General features: G+C 43.7%; 1 protein-coding gene across 1 annotated transcript; it reads right to left on the bottom strand.

The window, feature by feature from the left end:
* Positions 1-780: 780 nt before the first annotated feature.
* On the bottom strand, positions 781-1,970 carry LOC308535966 (TATA box-binding protein-like 1; the record flags this gene model as incomplete). The annotated part of the gene is made up of 2 exons (XM_081114985.1): positions 781-1,742; positions 1,846-1,970. The coding sequence occupies 2 exons, from the start codon at positions 1,968-1,970 to the stop codon at positions 1,244-1,246; spliced, it is 624 nt and encodes a 207-aa protein (XP_080971111.1). The 3' UTR covers positions 781-1,243.
* Between the last annotated feature and the right edge of the window lie 17,403 nt (positions 1,971-19,373).

The raw sequence follows: 19,373 nt of genomic DNA, 5'->3' as shown, positions 1-19,373 counted from the left end.
TCCAGCAAAGCTATCATTCAGAATTGAAGGTCAGATAAAGAGCTTCACAGATAAGAAAAAGCTAAAGGAGTTCATCACCACTAAACCAGTATTATATGAAATGCTGAAAGGTATCCTTTAAAAATTCTCATGTCCTCCCCTCTGACTATAATTCTTAATTTTCCAATCAGAAAATTACCCCAGGTGATCTAGTAACATGTAGAACTTTAGTAACCTAACTTATTTAAAAGAAACAAACATCCCAACCATTTTTAAAATATTTAAATTGATATTTTAGATTTTAAATTATAGCAGATATTTAGATCCAAATATATTTTCTGAATTGAAAATATTTCAGTTTTTGATTTAAAAAAACAACAACATAAAAAAATATATAAGTGACACATTTTCCCAAGGAACTCCGAATTAGTACCTTTCCCTCTAACTTTCTTCAAATTAAGAGAATCTACGGAGTTCCCTATACTGCACAAGTTTTAATGAAAGAAAATAAGACTTTCTAAGAGCATCAAATACATGTTTTGTTATTTACAAACATATACACTCCTCTCTCTCTCGCTCGCTCAAATATATTCTTACTGATTCAGAGAGGAAGGGAGAGGGAGAGAAATAGAAACATCAATAATGAGCCCTGGCCAGTTTTGCTCAGTGGATGGAGTGTTGGCCTGTGGACTGAAGGGTCCCAGGTTCGATTCCGGTCAAGGGCATGTACCTTGGTTGCAGGCACATCCCCAGTAGGAGGCATGTAGGAGGCAGCTGATTGATGTTTCTCCCTCATCAATGTTTTTTTTTTTTACCTTTTCCAAACTTTTATTTGTGCATATTCAATTGAAAAAGATAACTTTTACAGGTTCTTTGGTGCCCATATTCAGCATACAAAAATGTAAAAGACTATTCACAAATAAAACACATTAGCTCAAACTGGAAAAAAATAACAACAAAACAATTTAAGGTAGTGCACACTGTGACAGCTCTGCCTATGGGGACATGAGAATTACTGCGAAAATAAATAGAACGTCCTTCTGTAAAAGCAGCAATGTCATGTCTTGTAAACTTCCTTTTTATATTACAGCAAAGTTTGAAATAAAATCCAAAGGGACTGGAGCTTTTTACACTGTAGCCGTGAATGAATAAAAGAGTCTATTTTCTCAATTACTGTTGGTCCAGTTTCCTTTTGTTTTGAGTCCAATGTGCAGCAGGTTTTAAAAGGTGCTCAGTTAGGGATTCTAACCAATTAAGTGATGAATTATAAAATCTCTTTCCTGCTTTCAAACACAAACGGGTAAATCTGTTCCACGGCAGTAGCGACAGCCTTTACATTGGGCCCTGTTACTGTGATGCTTCCTGTTGAAAAAATCTGTAATGTAGCTCGTAGAGATTTTATCCGATAGCACACAGCAGGATGAAGTTCAGGTTCATAACTGGCATGAGGTCTATTGTTCTTCGTGAATTCTGGCAAACGGATTTCAAATGGCATGTTACACACTGCTAAAACATTAACAACCTTAAAATCTGTAAATATTACCTGAAAACCTAGTTTCTGCAGACTGCGGGCTAGACGTCTGGCACCAAATTTAGCTTCTTCTTCACTTGTTGCTCCAGTGCAAATAATTTTTCCTGAGGACCAAATTGTAGCTGTAATTCTAGGTTTTCTAAGTTTCATTAATACTTTTCCAACATCACGCTTATAAATTACATTTGCTCCCTCCAAAGCAATCTTCCTTAAGTTCAAATGGCATCTTGTTCTAAAAACACAGACTACATTTGTAATTAGAATGCCCAATGCAACATCACTGTCTGCATCCATTGGGGTAGTTTAAAAACTTAGCTTCCTGCCACGAAGATCACATCCATGGGAAGAGGGGGCGGCGGCAGAGGACGCGGCTGGAGCGCTGATACCGGTGGCATCGGACGGGAAGGATAAGCTGGAGGACGAGGATGATGATGAGGCGGGCGCGCTCCCCAGTCTCCATGGAACTCCCGCCCCGGCCCGTTGCTAGGAGCCCCCGAGGCACGGGCTCCCTCTTTCGCGCTTTGTTGTTCCGGGTCCGGGCAATATTTTAAACTCTCTATTCCTCTCCCTTCCTCTCTGTAAAAAAACAATAAAATATATTTTTTTTTAAAAAAAGAAAGAAATATCAATGATGAGAGAGAATCATTGATCGGCTGCCTCCTACACGCCCCATACTGGGGATCAAGCCTACAATCTGGGCATGTGGCCTGACCTGGAATCAAACTGACTTCCTGGTTCATAGGTCGATGCTAAACCACTGAGTCACACTGGCCGGGCTCAATTCTAATTTATAAATTCATTCCAAGGACATATACAGCTTGAAAAGCTTTGGAAGTAGTTTCAAAAAAACTAGCTTTTAAGTAACAAGAAAACAGTTATAGAAGAAAATTTAAATTAAAAGAAAAAATTGTTTTGATTTATTCAAGAGTGGGAACATCCTCCATGAAAATGTGTACCTTGACTATGGATGGCTGGGAGGCCTTATCACACCTTAGGAATTCAAATGCTTTTTACAATGAAAAGAAAGATAGTTTCATCTCATTTCTCTACCAGGGTAGATGTCTGTCAATAGAAGGTGGACATCAATAAAAGGAGGGGCTTACACAAGCAATCCAGAAAGTCAGCAATCTATGAATAATCCAGAACCGAGTATTTATCTCCTCTGCCACACACCCTCCTTCCCAGCCAGTGAGCAAGATAATTACTCTCAAGTCAAGCTAAGTGCCCCCCAGTCACAGTGGCCCAATGCTGACATACAAAGCATACAAATAATTCTCACTCTGGCATAAAAGTGACAACTTTCTTGGAAGAAAAGCAGATACTATAAATTTCTCAAAGTCTTCCTGAGACATTTTTTAAAGTAATTTTTACTTCTTTAGAAAAAATGCCATGGGAAACCATCTGTAATAAAGTGCCCATTCTATAAAATAATTCATCTATACTAATAAAAGGGTAATATGCTAATTAGCCTGGGAGATTTTCCAGATGTTCTTCTGGACAAAGCCATGGTGGCGGGGCCGAGGTAGAGGCAGTTAGAGGCCAAGAGGGGAGGGTAGTTGTGGGTGATCAGGCTGGTGGGGGGCAGGGCTGTTGGGGGTAAGCAGACCAGCAGGGGAGCCAGTTGGGGACAAGCAGACCATCAGTGGGGGTCAGTTGGAGGTGATCAGGACTGTGTGGGGGCAGTTTGGAGTGAGCAGGCCAACAGGGGGACAGTTGGGGATGAGCGGGCCAGTGGGGAGGGAAAGTAGGGGCGAGCAGGCCTGCAGGGGGGGGCAGTTTGGGGTGATCAGGCTGGCGGGGGGCCAGTTGGGAGCAAGCAGACGGGCAGGCAGAGTGGTTAGAGGCAATCAGACAGGCAGGCAGGTGAGTGGTTAGGAGCCAGCAGTCCTGGATTGTGAGAGGGATGTCCGACTGCTGGTTTAGGCCCGATCCCTGTAAACTGGCAATAGGACATCCTTTGAGGGGTCCCAAATTGGAAAGGATGCAGGCCAGGCTGAGGAACATACCCTCCCCCATGCACGAATTTCATGCACCGGGCCACTAGTCTATACTAATAAAAGGGTAATATGCTAATTAGATTGGATAGACAGGATGTCTTCCAGATGTCATTCCGGGTGTCCTTCCTGACAAAGCTGGGGACGTGGCCAACCTGCAAACCCTTGGTAGCCCCAAGCCCAAGCCGGCCCCACCCTGATTGAGGGCATGACTGGCCTATAAACTGCCTGCAGCCCCTTGCCCAGGCTGGCCCCGCCCCCCAGCGGGGACCCCGACCCCAATTGGGGGTTTGGCTGGCCTGCAAACCGCCCACAACCCCTCGCCCAGGTGGGACCCACACCCTGATCGAGGGCATGACCGGCCTGCAAACCGCTGGTGGCTCCTCGCCCAGGCCAGCCCTGCCTCCCAGTGGGACCCCGATCGGGGTTTTGGCTGGTCTGCAAACCCCCAGCGGCCCCTTGCCCAGGCTGGTCCCGCCCCCCAACAGGGACTCCCACCCCAATCAGGGGTGTGGCTGGCCTGCAAACCACCCATGGCCCCTCGCCCAGGCTGGCCCTGTCTCCAGTGGGGAACCCTCACCCCGATTAGGGGTGTGACCAGCCTGCAAACCACCCGCGGCCTCTCAGTCCCTTCCCCCAGCCATCAGGCACCTATCACCCGATGGCGAACTGGGAACTGGGGGTGGGTGGCAGCAGGGGGTGGGCCAGCTGTGGGCAGCTGGGGAAGATGGCCCTGATTGCAGGCCAGGCCTAGGGACTGTACCCGTGCACTAATTTTGTGCACTGGCCCTCTAATTATATATAAATCAATTCTAAATATACCATTTTCGCCTGACCAGCATGGCTCACTAATTGAGCATCGACCTATAAACTAGGAGGTCATGGTTTGATTTCCAGTCAGGGCACATGCCTAGGTTGCAGGCTGTATCACCAGTAGGGGGCATGCAGGAGGCAGTTGATCAATGATTCTCATCTTTTTTTAAAATATATTTTATTGATTTTTTACAGAGAGGAAGGGAGAGGGATAGAGAGCCAGAAACATTGATGAGAGAGAAACATCGATCAGCTGCCTCCTGCACACCCTCTACAGGGGATGTGCCCGCAACCAAGGTACATGCCCTTGGCCGGAATCGAACTTGGGACCATTCAGTCCGCAGGCCGACACTCTATCCACTGAGCCAAACCGGTTAGGGCTCTCTCTCATCTCTGATGTTTCTATCTCTCTCTCCCTCTCCCTTCTTCTCTGAAATCAATAAAAATGTATTTGCAAAAATAAATTGATATACCATTTTCTCTTCTCCTTTCCTCTTCCAGGTATTTCTCCAGTAGTGCTGACTTGGAAATTGGATGGCCTCCAGTCAGACCCAGGAGATATAGGAGGGAGTTGTGCACTGATTTAAGAAAAGCATCTGACAAAGATAAATTCTGTATTATTTTAGGTACATAATAAAATGCATAAAAATAGATGTTTTTTGTTTGTAGCATCACACTTCATGGGTTTATAGGCTGTTTAGTTGAAAGAGTTTTTAATTCAGACAGCATCCAGATCAGCATTCTGGTATATTTGTCCACAAAAACAGCACTTACCAGCACCATGAATTTTTTCTATAAATTACTTACATGATGAGCCAGAGTGTGGCTTTAATCTTGCCTTTCTTGCAGTTTAGTTGAGAGAACTAATCATAATGGTTTCTGGAAAGAAATATGTAAAGAAGCAATCTCTGAATGACAAGGAAGAGGAGGATGACTTGTTGGTAGGCAAATGAAGACCGTTTTACTAAGAAAAATCTCCCAGGCTCTGGCTGGTATTGCTCAATTTGGTCATCCCATGCACCAAAAGGTCACCTGTTCGATTCCAGGTCAGGGGTGCAGAATTTGTTTCTTTCCCCTAATGATAGCCAGGAGAACCTTGGGAAACTATTGAATTCTGAAGAGATTGAATCTACACTATCAAGAACTGACTCAGGCCCGGCCAGCGTGGCTCAGTGGTTGAGCATCAACCTAGGAACCAGGTCACAGTTTGATTCCCAGTCAGGGCACATGCCCAGGTTTCAGACTTGATTCCCAGTGGAGGGAATGCAGGAGGCAGCCAATTGATGTTTCTCTCTCACATCAATGTTTCTCTCTCTCCTTTCCTCTCTCTCTAAAAAAATCAATAAAGACATATTTTTAAAATAAATACATGAATAAATAAGTAGACAAATAAAAGAAAAATCCCCAGGAATAGTACTCCCAGAAAGATGAATGAAAAGACTGTTTTAGGAGTGGTGTTACTTACTGTGACTTTATACTTTTAATTTTTTTTGTTTTTTAAAATTGTCTCAGCTAGAATAAATAATTTTTTAAAAGGTGTAGGCCTCAGGGAACATCCAGAAATTTCAGAAGAGCTGTCAGTGCATTGAGCAAGATAGTGCCAGAGTCCCAAGGAGGAGGAGACACTAGCTCAACCCACCAGCACAAAGTCCATAGGATCAATAGAAGCCACATGGGTGTCTGGTGAACAGAGATACTATCACAGCTTTGTTTCTTACTGGCTGGGTGATCTAGGGCCACTTAGTATTCTGTGTCTCAGTTTTCTCATTTAAAAACTGGGAAAGTAATATTTACCTCATAGAGTTTATTGTTAACTGTGTAAACACATATAAAGCACTTACATGTGCCTGGAATATGATAAGTGCTCCCTAATTTTTGCCAGTAACTATTATTATTATTCAAGAGATGGTACCTAGTATGAATGAGAGTATTGAAAAAGCCCAAAGAGAGACTCTCCCCCATCAAAGAAGGCATTGCCATGAGTCTCAGGGATGCTTCTCCTCATCCAGAAAACACAACCTTTTGTCCAGGTATATCCCATGCTCTACCCATTATGATGTTATTGCTGTTGTCTCTTTTTCTGAGCTGCACCTCTATTGAAATGTTGTGGTTTCAGTACTTAAAGGTAAGAAGCACTGGACTGTCAAAAGAGGGTGGGTCCCCAAGTTTCTGGACTGTAACACACATAGGAGAAGGCGATCTTGCCCTTGATACTATAGAGATATGTGAAGGAGGGAGTACTAAAGTTAAACTATCAAGACCTGGCTAGAAACTCCTAGTTCTGCCAAGGGCTGGCCCTGTAAATGGGTTGTTGTACACCCCAAGCCAAAGAACAACATGGGTAAGCTCTTCAATAGGCAGTCAAGTTTGTGGCAAACAAAGGAGGAGTCAGAGGGGAAAGAAGGAGAATTACACAGCCTGATTCCAAGGCTCAAACATACCTGAGACCTAGTTGAAGAAGCACACTAGTTTCAGGAAACAAACAAAGGAAGAAAGGCCTCTCTCTACCAATTCACATGTTCAATTCCAGGTATGTTGGCTAGAACTGATTCCAACACAGGGTTTGAACCAACTGAGCAACCACAAGAGCTCCCAGGGAGCAAGAAATCTGGAGGAACTTGTGATGGGCATAAGGTAAAATCTTCTCAGTAAATATCTGTTTTGCAATAAACACCAAGCAGGAGTTTGGCACTTCTGGGAGCACTCCCTTAGCTTCCCCAAAATGAACTAGTTAGAAAACAAAATAAAACTAAAAAACACAGGGGGGAAAAAGGAAGAAGCACAAGGTCTGAAGAGGAAGAAAATGCTTCTTACTTTTGGTCACATGTCTTAAGAGCTCATTGCAATCATCTTGAGGTTTTGAACTTCCCAAGAAAGAAGTTTCTTAGTTTAGAGAAAATCTGACTACTGAAAGATGGGCAACAGGAATGAGTACTAAGAGCTTCTCACAGGTATGTTGCTTTCCTTGACCCTTGATTAGCATACAAGCAATATAGAGGGAATTATGAGGAAAAATCTTTCCCCAGAATTGAACCAAGAGATAGATGGCATTACTAGAGTTTGGGGGATCAAGAAAATAATATTTTTCCTTTAAAGTAACTAATTCAGAAATTTCACCATAGACAGTGGTATTACACGGAGGTGGCATAGCATTTATTTTCATATCAGCCAACAAACCTTGTTCTTTACTGGTTATATCTTTCTAGCTATACACAATAACTTAAGCAGCTCTTAACAATTTGGGATCTGAAGAAATATCTGAGCCCCCATGTTCATTGCAGCATTATGCACAGTAGCCAGGATATAGAAACATTCTAAGTGTCCAACAATGGGTGAATGGGTAAAGAAAATATGGTGTATATGTATAATGGAATATTATTCAGCCATAAAAAATAAGGAAATTCTGCCATTTGAAATAACCTTGAGGACATTGTGCTGAGTGAAATAAGTTACACAGAGAGACAAATACTGTATAAACTTGCTTATATGTGGAATCTAACAAAAAACCAAACTCATAGAAACAGAGATCAGATTTATGGTTGCCAGAAGTGCGGGTGAGGGTGAAGGAATGGGGTGAAGGTGGTAAAAAGGTACAAACTTCCAGTTATAACAAATAATTTCTGGGGATGTAATGTACAATATGATGACTATAGCTAACAACACTCTTTTGTATATTTGAAAGTTGCTAAGAGAGTAGATCTTAAAAGTTCTCATCACAAGGAAAAATAATTTTCTAACTGTGAGGATTTGATGGTGATAGATGTTAACTAAACTTATTATGATGATCATTTCAAAACATATACATAAATCAAAATTATTGTATTGTATACCTTAAGCTTATATAATGTTATTGTCAATTATATCTCAATAAAACTTGGAGGGGGGGGGAGAATTTGGCACTCCCCATACATCCTAAGTTAGGTGCTGCTATAACTACTGTCAGAATGTGTTATTTAAATTATCACAGTGCTTTAAAAGTTTCCAATCTCAGTCTAATAAACTCTCTAAGATAGCATATACAAGTTTACAGTTAATTTTCACTTAGATAACTGCCATGGTTCTTTGTTGGGTTTCACCACACCTTAGAAATGCCAGAAGTAAGCAATTGGAAGGAAGGGGTAGAATTCTAGAGAGCACTCTGGGCCACATTATCCACAGTCCATGCAGTAGCCTTGGGAAGCAGGTATCAAGGTCTGTATTTGTACCACTTGTGCTGATGTGTTAAGAGCACTGGATTTTAGATAAAGAGATCTGGATTTGAATCTTAATCATACATACCACTTACTGAGTGCCACGTCATGTTATCTCTCTGGGCCTCCTTTCCTCTTCTGTAGAAATCCATGGAGATTATGTGACAGGGTTTTAAATCATAAAGTGCTAAGCAATTTTGAGGTATCTTTTCTGGGCATCAAGTTCCATAGAACCTCTCAGACTAGAGCAGGCACTGTGGATCACCTCCTTTCTCATCTCCCCCATACCCAGCCAAATTTTCAAATAATATCACTGTCAAAAAACTTCCAAGAGTAGAAATGGAAGCACTCCTCCCAATTTTACAGACAAAACATCATATATTAAGAATAACTAGAGGCCCAGTGCATGAATTTGTGCACCAGTGGGGTCCCTTGGCCTGGCCTGCGGGATTGGGCCGAAACTGGCTCTCCGACATCCCCTGAGGGGTCCCGGATTGCAAGAGGGTGCAGACCAGGCGGAGGGATCCCACTGGTGCACGATCAGGGCCGGGGAGGGATGCAGGAGGTTGGCCATCAGGGGAGGGACCACAGGAGGGCTCCAGGGCATGCCAGACCTCAGCAGCAAGCTAACCTACCTGTTGGAGTGTCTGCCTCCTTGTGGTCAGTGCATGTCATAGTGACTGGTTGACCAGTTGACTATCTGCCCCCTGGTGGTCAGTGCACATCATAGTGAGTGGTTGAGTGGCCTTAGAAAATCATCAGCATATTATGCTTTGATTGGTTGAACGGCTGACCAGTTGACCGGACACTTAGCATATTACCCTTTTATTATATAGGATAATAATGACAAGCTATAGTTTAATTCATGGCAATATTTCAACAGGCTATTTGTTAGAGTGCCTTTTGCAGATAGTGTAGGAATGTCATACTCTCAGGTTCTATGTGAGTCATGAAACCCTATTTTCTAAAAAGCCTCACCGGAATTTTTTCCCACATTTTCCTGAGAAAAGTCCCCTTTTCCCTACTTCTTTGTACAAGCTCAGGAATGCCTTTGAAGGACATGGGGGTAAAAGCAATAGGATCATCAGCCTTGGAATAGAAACTCAAGAGTTCTCCTGAGGCATGGTAACCCTTGTAAATGTGACAAGATTAGGCTTCTGTTATCAAGGTTAAGCTTATCTTCTGCTGGAAAACTGTTCATTTGGTTGCTGACCTATCTGCATGGAGATTCAGATCCCTCAGTTGCACTCTAGAGTGGGTCAGATATTGCTGTTCCCTGCTGGGCCAGCCCTGACCTGCAGGGGCCAGAAGTTGTGGAAGAAAATTTTTCCATTAGGAAGCAAGTGGTTTGAAGTGTGTGTATGTGTGTCACCCTCTGCTTAACCTTGGTGATCTTGAGAGGAATGTGAGCTGATTGTTTTCTGCAGTGCTATGCAGTGTAGAGATTGACTTGAGATTAGCCAATAGTGGCTAATTCCAATTCCTTCAGCAGTTATTCCTTGCAGGGACAAACTGAAGAAGAGGCCATAGGAATTATTTGACATCGAGATCAAACTAAGATAGGCTATTCCAGTTGTTCATAGAGTGTGGTCCTGAACCAATAATATCAACATCACCTGGGAAATTGGGGAAAATTCAAATTCTTGGGCCCCTCTTCAGGCCAAGCAAATCTAAAGCGCTGGGGATGGGGCCCAGCAATTTGTGTTTTAAAAAAGCCTTCCAGGTGATTCTGATTCAAGCTCAAACTTGAGAACTACTGGGTTAAGGGCTTTTTACCCCTGGCTGCATGCCTGAATCATTTGTTTAAAACACAGATTCTTGAGAGGGGCCCAGGAAATCCATATTTAATCCCTAGGTCAGTGGTCGGCAAACCGTGGCTCATGAGCCACACATGGCTCTTTGGCCCCTTGAGTGTGGCTCTTCCACAAAATACCACGTGCGGGTGCGCACGTACAGTGTGATTGAAACTTCGTGGCCCATGCGCAGAAGTCAGTTTTCGGCCTGGGAGAGTCTATTTTGAAGAAGTGGCGTTAGAAGAAGTGGGGGGTGTCGGTCGGGTCGGGCGACGAGAGACGGCCTCCGGATAAGCAGTGCGGGGGAGGCGCGCCTGATTCATGCACGAGTTGAGTGAGCCAGTCAGTCAGCAGTCTCATTGTGCAGTGGTTAGTGCTAGTCACGTCCGCAAATCGCGTGCAGGTGACAAAAGTACCTACTTGAAGCATAAAGTTACCTGTATGTTTCCAACCAGCTGCAAATCCTACAGGTGTTTTTGTCATCAATTTAAGAATTGTAATTATTTTGTGTTGGTGGCTTTATTATTATAAAATGAGGACGTTTTTAGCAAAGGCCAGCTTAGGAGTACCCTAATTAAGTTAATAACAATGTACCTACCTATATAGTTTAAGTTTAAAAAATTTGGCTCTCAAAAGAAATTTCAGTTGTTGTACTGTTGATATTTGGCTCTGTTGACTAATGAGTTTGCCGACCACTGGTCTAGGTGATTCTGTTGCTCAGGCAGGACTGAGAACCACAAATACATTCTCTCCTTATGGACAAGTTACCCAGGACTATGCTGAATTTTGATCATGTGCCTTCCAAGCTCTTGTCTGGATTACGGGTTAGAGTTTTACAACTAGATGGCATTTCCTGACTCTGGGTCTGTCTCTGTGATGGAATCAAGGCCTGCCCTAGGCAGAGAGTGATGCCTGTGTTTCTTGTTAGGAAAGCTAGATTGTCTGTGCCTATTGGTCTCTTTTATCTTTCTTCCCTTAGAGGTCTTGAAGAAGAAATTAGCTGCTTACTGTATAGAGGCCTGGAAAAAGAGGCTCTGCAGAAAGAGTAAGTGTGGATGGTGGTTACTAAAATACAACTACCGTAGTTCCTGAATCTTCTGTATTTTGAACTAGACATCTCTAGTTCTTTCAGTTTTTTATCACCCCCCAATTATTCCCAGCTCCACTATACGCATAGTCTATGACCTTGGGCCAGGCACTTCTTCTGCTTTTATTTATTTTTAAAAAATAATTGGGGTTTTTTGTGTGTTTTTTTTTTGTTTGTTTGCTTCACCACCAAAGTCAAGTCTCTTCTGTAACCGTTTATCCCCCCTTGACCCCCTTCTACTTTCCCCCACCCCACCCCCATTCCCTCTAGTAATCACAATACTGTTGTCTATGTCTATGAGTTATTTTTTACTTTTGCTTAATCCTTTCGGCTTTTTTACACCCCTCCCAACCCCTCACCTCTGAGAGTTCTCAGTCTGTACTCCGTGTCTTTGACTCTGTTTCTATTAGGTTTATTAGTTTATTTTGTTCATTAGATTACACATATAAGTGAAATCATATGGTATTTGTCTTTCTTTGACTGGCTTATTGCAGTTAACATACAATAGTTTCAGGTGTACAACATAGTGATTAGACATTTATATAACTTATAAAGTGATCACCCCAATAAGTCTAGTACCCATCTGACACCACACATAGTTATTACAATATTACTGACTATATTTCCTATGCTGTATTTGTTTTGTATTGTTTTTATTTTTATTTTTTTTATCCCTCCCCCCCACTCATGCTTTCATCCCCCCTGTTGTCCATGTCCATTGGTTTGGCTTATATGCACGCATACAAGTCCTTTGGTTGATCTCTTCCCCTTACCCCCACCCTCCCCTACTTTCCCTCAGGAGATTGATAGTCTGATCTGTTTTGTATTGTTTTTAAATCTTTATTGTTGAGAGTATTACAGATGTCCCCTGTTTCCCCTATTGCCCCCTCCACCTGGTTCCCGCCCCACCCCAGGTCTTCACTACCCCATTGTCTTTGTCTATAGGTAATGCATATCCTATATAATCCTATATAATAAAAGGCTAATATGCAAATCGAACTGAATGGTGGAATTCCGTTCACTATGATGCACACTGACCACCAGGGGGCAGATGCTCAACTCAGGTGCTTCCCTGTGGTGTTCAGTGCGCTCCCACAGGGGGAGCATGACTTAGCCAGAAGCTGGGCTCACGGCTGGCACAGGCCGGGCTGAAGGACCCCCCTGAGTGCACAAATTTCATGCACTGGACCTCTAGTATGCATGTAAGATCTTTGGTTAATCGCTTCCTGTATCTGCCTCCCCCCTTCCCTCTGAGATTTGTCAGTCTGTTCCATGTTTCCATGCCTCTGATTCTATTTGATTCATCAGCATATTTTGTTCATTAGATCTCTTGCTCACTTATTTTGATTTTTAGGTTCAATTGTTGATAGATATGTATTTATTGCCATTTTATTGTTCATATTTTTTATCTTCCTTTTCTTCTCCTTCTTCCTCTTCTTAAAGAATACCTTTCAACATTTCATGTAATACTGGTTTGGTGGTGATGGACCCCTTTAACTTTTTCTTGTCTGTGAAGTTCTTTATCTGACCTTCAATTCTGAGTGATAGTTTTGCTGCATAGAGTAATCTTCGTTGTAGGTCCTTGCTTTTCATCACTTTGAATATTTCTTGCCACTCCCTTCTGGCCTGCAAAGTTTTTGTTCAGAAATAAGCTGACAGTTGTATGGGAACTCCCTTGTAGGTAACTAACTACTTTTCTCTTGTTGCTTTTAAGATTCTCTCTTTGTCTCTTGCCCTTGGCATTTTAAAGATGATATATCTTGGTGTGGGCCTCTTGGGTTCCTCTTGTTCAGGACTCTCTGCACTTCCTAGACTTGTAAGTCTATTTCTTTTACCAGGTAGGGGAAGTTTTCTGTCATTATTTATTCAAATAGGTTTTCAATATCTTGCTCTCTTCCTTCTCCTTCTGGTACCCCCGTAAAATTGGTACACTTGAAGTTGTCCCAGAGGCTCCATACACTATCTTCATATTTTTGGATTATTTTTTCTTCTTGCTCTTCTGATTGGATGTTTTTTGCTTTCTCATGTTGCAATTCATTGATTTGATTCTAGGAATCCTCTACTCTACTATTGAATCCTTGTAAATTATTCTGTATTTCAGTTAGTGTATGCTTAATTTCTGACTGGTCCTTTTGCAGGTCTTTGAAATTCTCACTCAGATTCTTGAAAGTCTCACTAAATCTCTTCAAGTCCTCATTAAATCCCTTGAAGCTCTCATTAATATCCTTGAGCAACCTTATAACCATTGTTTTGAACTCTGTATCCAGTAGTTTGCTTGCTTCCATTTCTTTTATTTGTGACATGTTTCTGTGTCTTGCATTTTGGCTGCTTCCCTGTGTTTGTTTATATGTATTAAGTAGAGGTGTTATGTCTCCTGGAACTGGTAGAGTAGCCTTGTGTAGTAGGTGTCCTGTAGGGCCCAGTGGCTCAGTCTCCCCAATAACCTGACCTGGGTACTCTAGGTGCACCCCTGTGTGGGCCATGTGCACAGTCTTGTAGTTGAGACTTGATTACTGTTGGTATCATTGGAAGGAATTCACCTCCAGGCCAATTGTCTGTGAGGACCAGCTTCAACTATAATGGGGGAGTTGCTGTGCAGGAAACACCCCTATGTGGGGCTTTTGTGTTCACTGAGTCTGCCCTTGGAGTGGGTCACTTATGGATGTGTAGAGTTATAATTTGGTATAGTCTGAAGCTGTCCACTGGATGCACTGGCTCTGGGGCCTCCTGGGATGTGCAAAGTCAGCCACTGCCTGGGTAACCCAGTAGGAGCTACAGAGAGATATGCAGATGGCTTCTACTTGTATTCTGTTTGGAAGTGCTCAGGTGAGGCCCAGCTGTGAGGCAAGGCAGGCTGGTGCTAGTTCCAGGTCTTGGGCCTTTTGTTAATAGGTCTGGGTCACATTGATTCCAGGTGCTGATTTTTTAGAGATTTTAGAAAAGTCTGAAGCCTGAGCTAGGACAGGCCATTTATATGGCAAAACCACTACAAAGAGCTTTGCTTGGGGTGGGGTCTCAGGGAATCACCAAGGCAGAGTGAACAGTGTGGGCCAGACTGATGGAAACTCAGATATGTTTATGTCAGTCAGCTCTGTGATTGGGGAGATCTGAGCACAGGAACAATGACCGCTGTGAACACCCCTGTCAGGGAGAAGGCCGCCTCTAAATTCCTGCTCCAATACCAAATAATCCAGTTCCTCCTCGTATGTCCCTGGATCCCCCAAAGCTGCTGCCCAGCACTGGAGCTCATAGGCAACAGGACTGTGTACGTTCTTATGCAGGATCTTTAAAAAGACCTACCTGAGGCTCCAGGAGCATCTGTGTCACTCAGCCACAATCCCTACTGTTTTCTACAGCTCAAAGTTACAGGGACTTCATCAGAATCTTTATAGGCCAGAAGGGCATGGCATGTAGTATTCAAAGCAATGAAAAGCAAGGATTTGAAACCAAGGCTAATCTATCCAGCCAGTCTATCATTCAAAAGAGATTGTGAAATAAAGAGCTTCCCAGACAAAATAAAACTAAAGGAATATATCAGCAAATCAGCATTGCAAGAAATGTTAAAGGGACTGCTGTAATAGTAATAAGAAATATATATAGAGAGAAACATAGGCATAAGGAATAAAAATGGCAATAAATAATTACCTATCAATAACAACCTTAAATGTAAATGGATTAAATGTTCCAATCAAAACACATAGGGTAGCTGAATGGATAAGAAAACATGACCCATAGCCCAGACGGCATGGCTCAGTGGTTGAACATCAACCTATGAACTAGGAGGTCACGGTTCGATTCCTGGTCGGGGCACATGTCCGGGCTGTGGGTTCGATCCCGTGTGGGGCATTCAGGAGGCAACTGATCAATGATTCTCTCTCATCATTGATGTTTCTATCTCTCTTCTCTCCCTTCCTCCCTGAAATAAAAAAATATATACTATTGTTGTATCATAAATCAGCGAATGAGATACAAGACGCCTTAATAAGCCAATTAATTAGGAGTCGTTTATTGCATGTGGCTCAGAGGGAGGTGTCTCTTCCAAATCTCTGAGCCCCGACATAGAGGAAGTGTCTCATATTTATACCTTTTGAGCTTCTTTGTCTGTAGGTTTCACAAAGACCTCTGTATAGGTTATTGCTACAGTCAGTTTGTAACCTTGAATACATAATGAGTTAGTACTTGGCATAAATGGGAATTATTATCAGTATTAGTCAATTTTAGTCTATTACATTGGATGGCTAACTTGCGAGGTCAGACAGTTAAGTTTATCTTTTCCTATTATTTGAACTAAATAAAAAGTCATTTTACAGAATAACAGACTGTCTTAAAGTGACAGAATTTATAATGACAGTTTACAGGACTAGGGACTATCTAACAATAGCAGAGAGTTTCAAACAGCAGTTTTTCATACAAGATGGAAGTTACTATGTTTCAGTATATATAAAAAAGAAAACATGACCCATATATATGCTCTCTACAACAGACTTACCTCAGAACAAAAGACTCCCACAGGATGAGGGTGAAGTGATAGGAAAAATATTTCCATACACATGGAAATGAAAAAAAAAGATGGGGTAGCAATACTCATATCTGACAAAATAGACTTCAAAATGATGGCCATTATAAGAGACAATAAAGGTCACTACATAATACTAAAGGAATTGATCCAAAGAGAGGACATAACCCTGGTAAACATATATAGGAGGACCTAAACAATGGGAGAGTACCTAAATAAATAGAATCAGAAACAAAAGACATAAAGTAACAACTGACAACACAGAAATACAAAGGATTGTAAGAAAATACTATGAACAACTATATTCCAATAAAATGGACAACCTGGATGAAATGGACAAATTTCTAGAAAAATACCATCTTCCAATACTGATTCAGGAAGAATGAAAAAAAAAACCCCACAAAACTGAATAGGCCAAAACAACTATTGAAATAGAAGCAGCTAGCCGAAACCGGTTTGGCTCAGTGGATAGAGCGTCGGCCTGCGGACTGAGGGGTCCCAGGTTCGATTCCGGTCAAGGGCATGTACCTGGGTTGCGGGCACATCCCAGTGGGAGATGTGCAGGAGGCAGCTGATCGATGTTTCTCTCTCATCGATGTTTCTAGCTCTCTGTCTCTCTCCCTTCCTCTCTGTAAAAAATCAATAAAAAATATATTAAAAAAAATAGAAGCAGCTATAAAAAAGAAGAATAGCTTATCCTTTGAGACAGCATGAAGGACCTGAAGATTGTTATGCTAAGCGAAATTAGACATTCAGAGAAAGACAAGTGTCACATGATCTCACTCACTTGTGGAATCTAATGAACAAAATAAATTCAGAGACATAGAAGCATTACTGGAATCCAACCCCAGCAGGTCCAGGGGTCCCCAAAGGTGTGGACGGAGTCGGCGAAGAAGGAAGGACACGGAGACAGCGTTCAGTTGATCAGCAGCCTAGCCAGGATCTCCAGCCAACTTCTGTTCAAGATCTCCATCGAAGTTCTGGTCTGGATCTCCAGAGAGGTTCTGCTTAGGATCTCCAGCCAGGTTCTGTGTCCATGTTCTCTTGCTAGGTTCTCCAGTCAGGTTCTCCAGGTTCTCCAGCCAGGTTCTGTAGCCATGTTCCCTCGCTAGGTTCTCCAGCCAGGTTCTCCAGCCAGGCTCAGTCACCAGGTTCTAGTCAGGTTCTCTTGCCAATTTCTGTAGTCAGGTTCAGTCCAGGATCTTTTGCCATGTTCTCTCCAGCGAAGTTCTTCTGTCTCTAGGTTCAGTGTAGGTTCTGTGTCTAGGTTCTGTCTCTAAGTTCTGTCTCTCTTGATTCTGTCTTCTAAGTTCTGTCTTCTTACATCTGTATTTATACCAGTTGATTCAATCCTATCAATCTCTATTACAAAGGTTAGGGCGTTTCTTATCTCCATTCCAGGGAGTAAAGATTATGTAGCTTAAGCATGATTGTTCGTAGTTAAAGTGATTAATTACCCGCCTGGCACTTAGTTAAGAGGTTTTATTCCCTCCCTAACTTCAGGGGAAAATCCCTACCTGGGGAAACAACCTTTTTCAGAGACCTTGGTTAAAACACATAGTGCCAAGAAGGTGAGCAAACATATTAAGAACAGTATGCCATATATGCCAGGTCCCTTGAAACAGCAAGGATGGACCGGCTCCCGGCAAAGCATGGAACAGACTGGTAAATTTCAGAAGGAAGGTGGGAGTCGTGGTGGGGTGGTAAGAGATTAACCAAAGAATTTACATGCATATATGCATAACTCATGAATACAGACAATAGTGTGGGGAAGGCCTAAAGGTGGGTGTGGGGTGGAGGGGTTCAATGGTGGGAGGAAAGGGAACATCTGCCTAGCTGGCATGGCTCAGTGGTTAAGCTTTAAGCTATGAACCCAGGAAGTCATGGTTTGATTCCTAGTCAGGGCATATGCCTGGGTTTCAGGATTGATCCATAGTAGGGGGCATGCAGGAGGCAGCCAATCAATGATACTTTCTCATCATTGATGCTTCTATCTCTTTCTCCCTCTCCCTTCCTCTCTGAAATCAATAAAAAAATATATTTTTATAAAGTGGGGGACATCTGTAATCCTTTCAACAATAAAGGTAATTTTTTTAAAAAAGCTGGGGCTCTGGGTTTGGATCCCAGTTCTTCCACTTGCTACCAGGTCACATTATGACATTTGTGGGCCCTAGGTGCTTTTATATTGTGGGCCCCTTCCTCCATTAAAAAAAGTACACAAACCCCAGAGGGAAGGCAGGGGAGGTTGGGAAGCGGGGTGGTAAGAGATCAACCAGAGGACTTGTATGCATGCATATAAGCATAACCAAGGGACACAGACAGTAGGGGGGCGAGGGCATATGTTGGGGGGTGGGAGCAGCCAGGGAGAGGTCAATGGGGAGGAGGGGAAAGAGACATATGTAATATTTTCAACAATAAAGAATTTAAATAAAAAAATACAAAGAATAGACTCTACAACTACGTTGGTATAAAGGCAAATATCCTATACTAGAGGCCCAGTGCACAAATTCGTGCACAGGTGGGATCTGGCCAGCCCGCCCCAATCAGCCCAGGGGGAGGGGACATGGGAGGTTGGCTGGCCAGCCCAACCCCTGACCGAAGGGGGGTGGCAATCGGGGGGGGGGGTGTCCAGCCAAGGGGAGGGGCCACGGGTGATTGGCCGGCTGGCCCCACCTCTGGTCGAACTCCCAGTTGAGGGGACAATTTGCATATTAGCCTTTTATTATATAGGACTAGAGGCCCGGTGCACAAAAATTGGTGCACTCGCGGGGGAGGGGGGGACCCTCAGCCCGGCCTGTGCCCTCTCACAGTCTGGGACCCCTCGGGAGATAACAACCTGCCGGCTTAGGCCTGCTCCCGGGTGGCAGAGGGCAGGCCCAATCCCTAGGTGCAGCCTCTGGTCGGGCTCAGAGCAGGGCAGATTGGGGAGTTGGGGTGCCACCCCCTGTCATGCACAGAGCAGGGCGGATCGGGAGGTTGCGATGCCACCCTCAGTCACACTCAGGGTAGGGCCAATTGGGTGGTTGGGGCACCGCCCGCTGTCACACTCAAGGCAGGGTCGATGGGGAGGTTGCGGCTCCACCCCCTGTCACGCACAGAGCAGGGCCAATCAGGGGGTTGGGGAGCTCCCCCCTGTCATGCACAGAGCAGGGCCCATCAGGGGGTTGAGGAGATCCTCCCTGTCACTCACAGAGTAGGGCCGATAGGGGAGTTGGCACACTGCCTCCTGTCACACACAGAGCAGGGTGTATCAGGGGGTTGGGGCACCACCCTCTATCACCCACAGAGCAGGGCCAATCAGAGGGTTGGGGCACCGCCACTCTCACACTCAGGGCAGGGCCGATGGGGAGGTTATGGCTCTACCCCGTCACACACAGAGCAGGGCCCGTGGGGTGGGGGGTGTTGGGGCGCCGCACCCTGTCACACACAGAGCGGGGCCGATCAGAGGGTTGGGGCGCTGCACCCTGTCA

This window comes from Myotis nattereri (assembly GCF_964212035.1).
Source record: "Myotis nattereri genome assembly, chromosome: X".
NCBI classification, from domain to species: Eukaryota; Metazoa; Chordata; class Mammalia; order Chiroptera; family Vespertilionidae; genus Myotis; species Myotis nattereri.
This window is presented reverse-complemented; position numbering and strand designations above follow the sequence as displayed.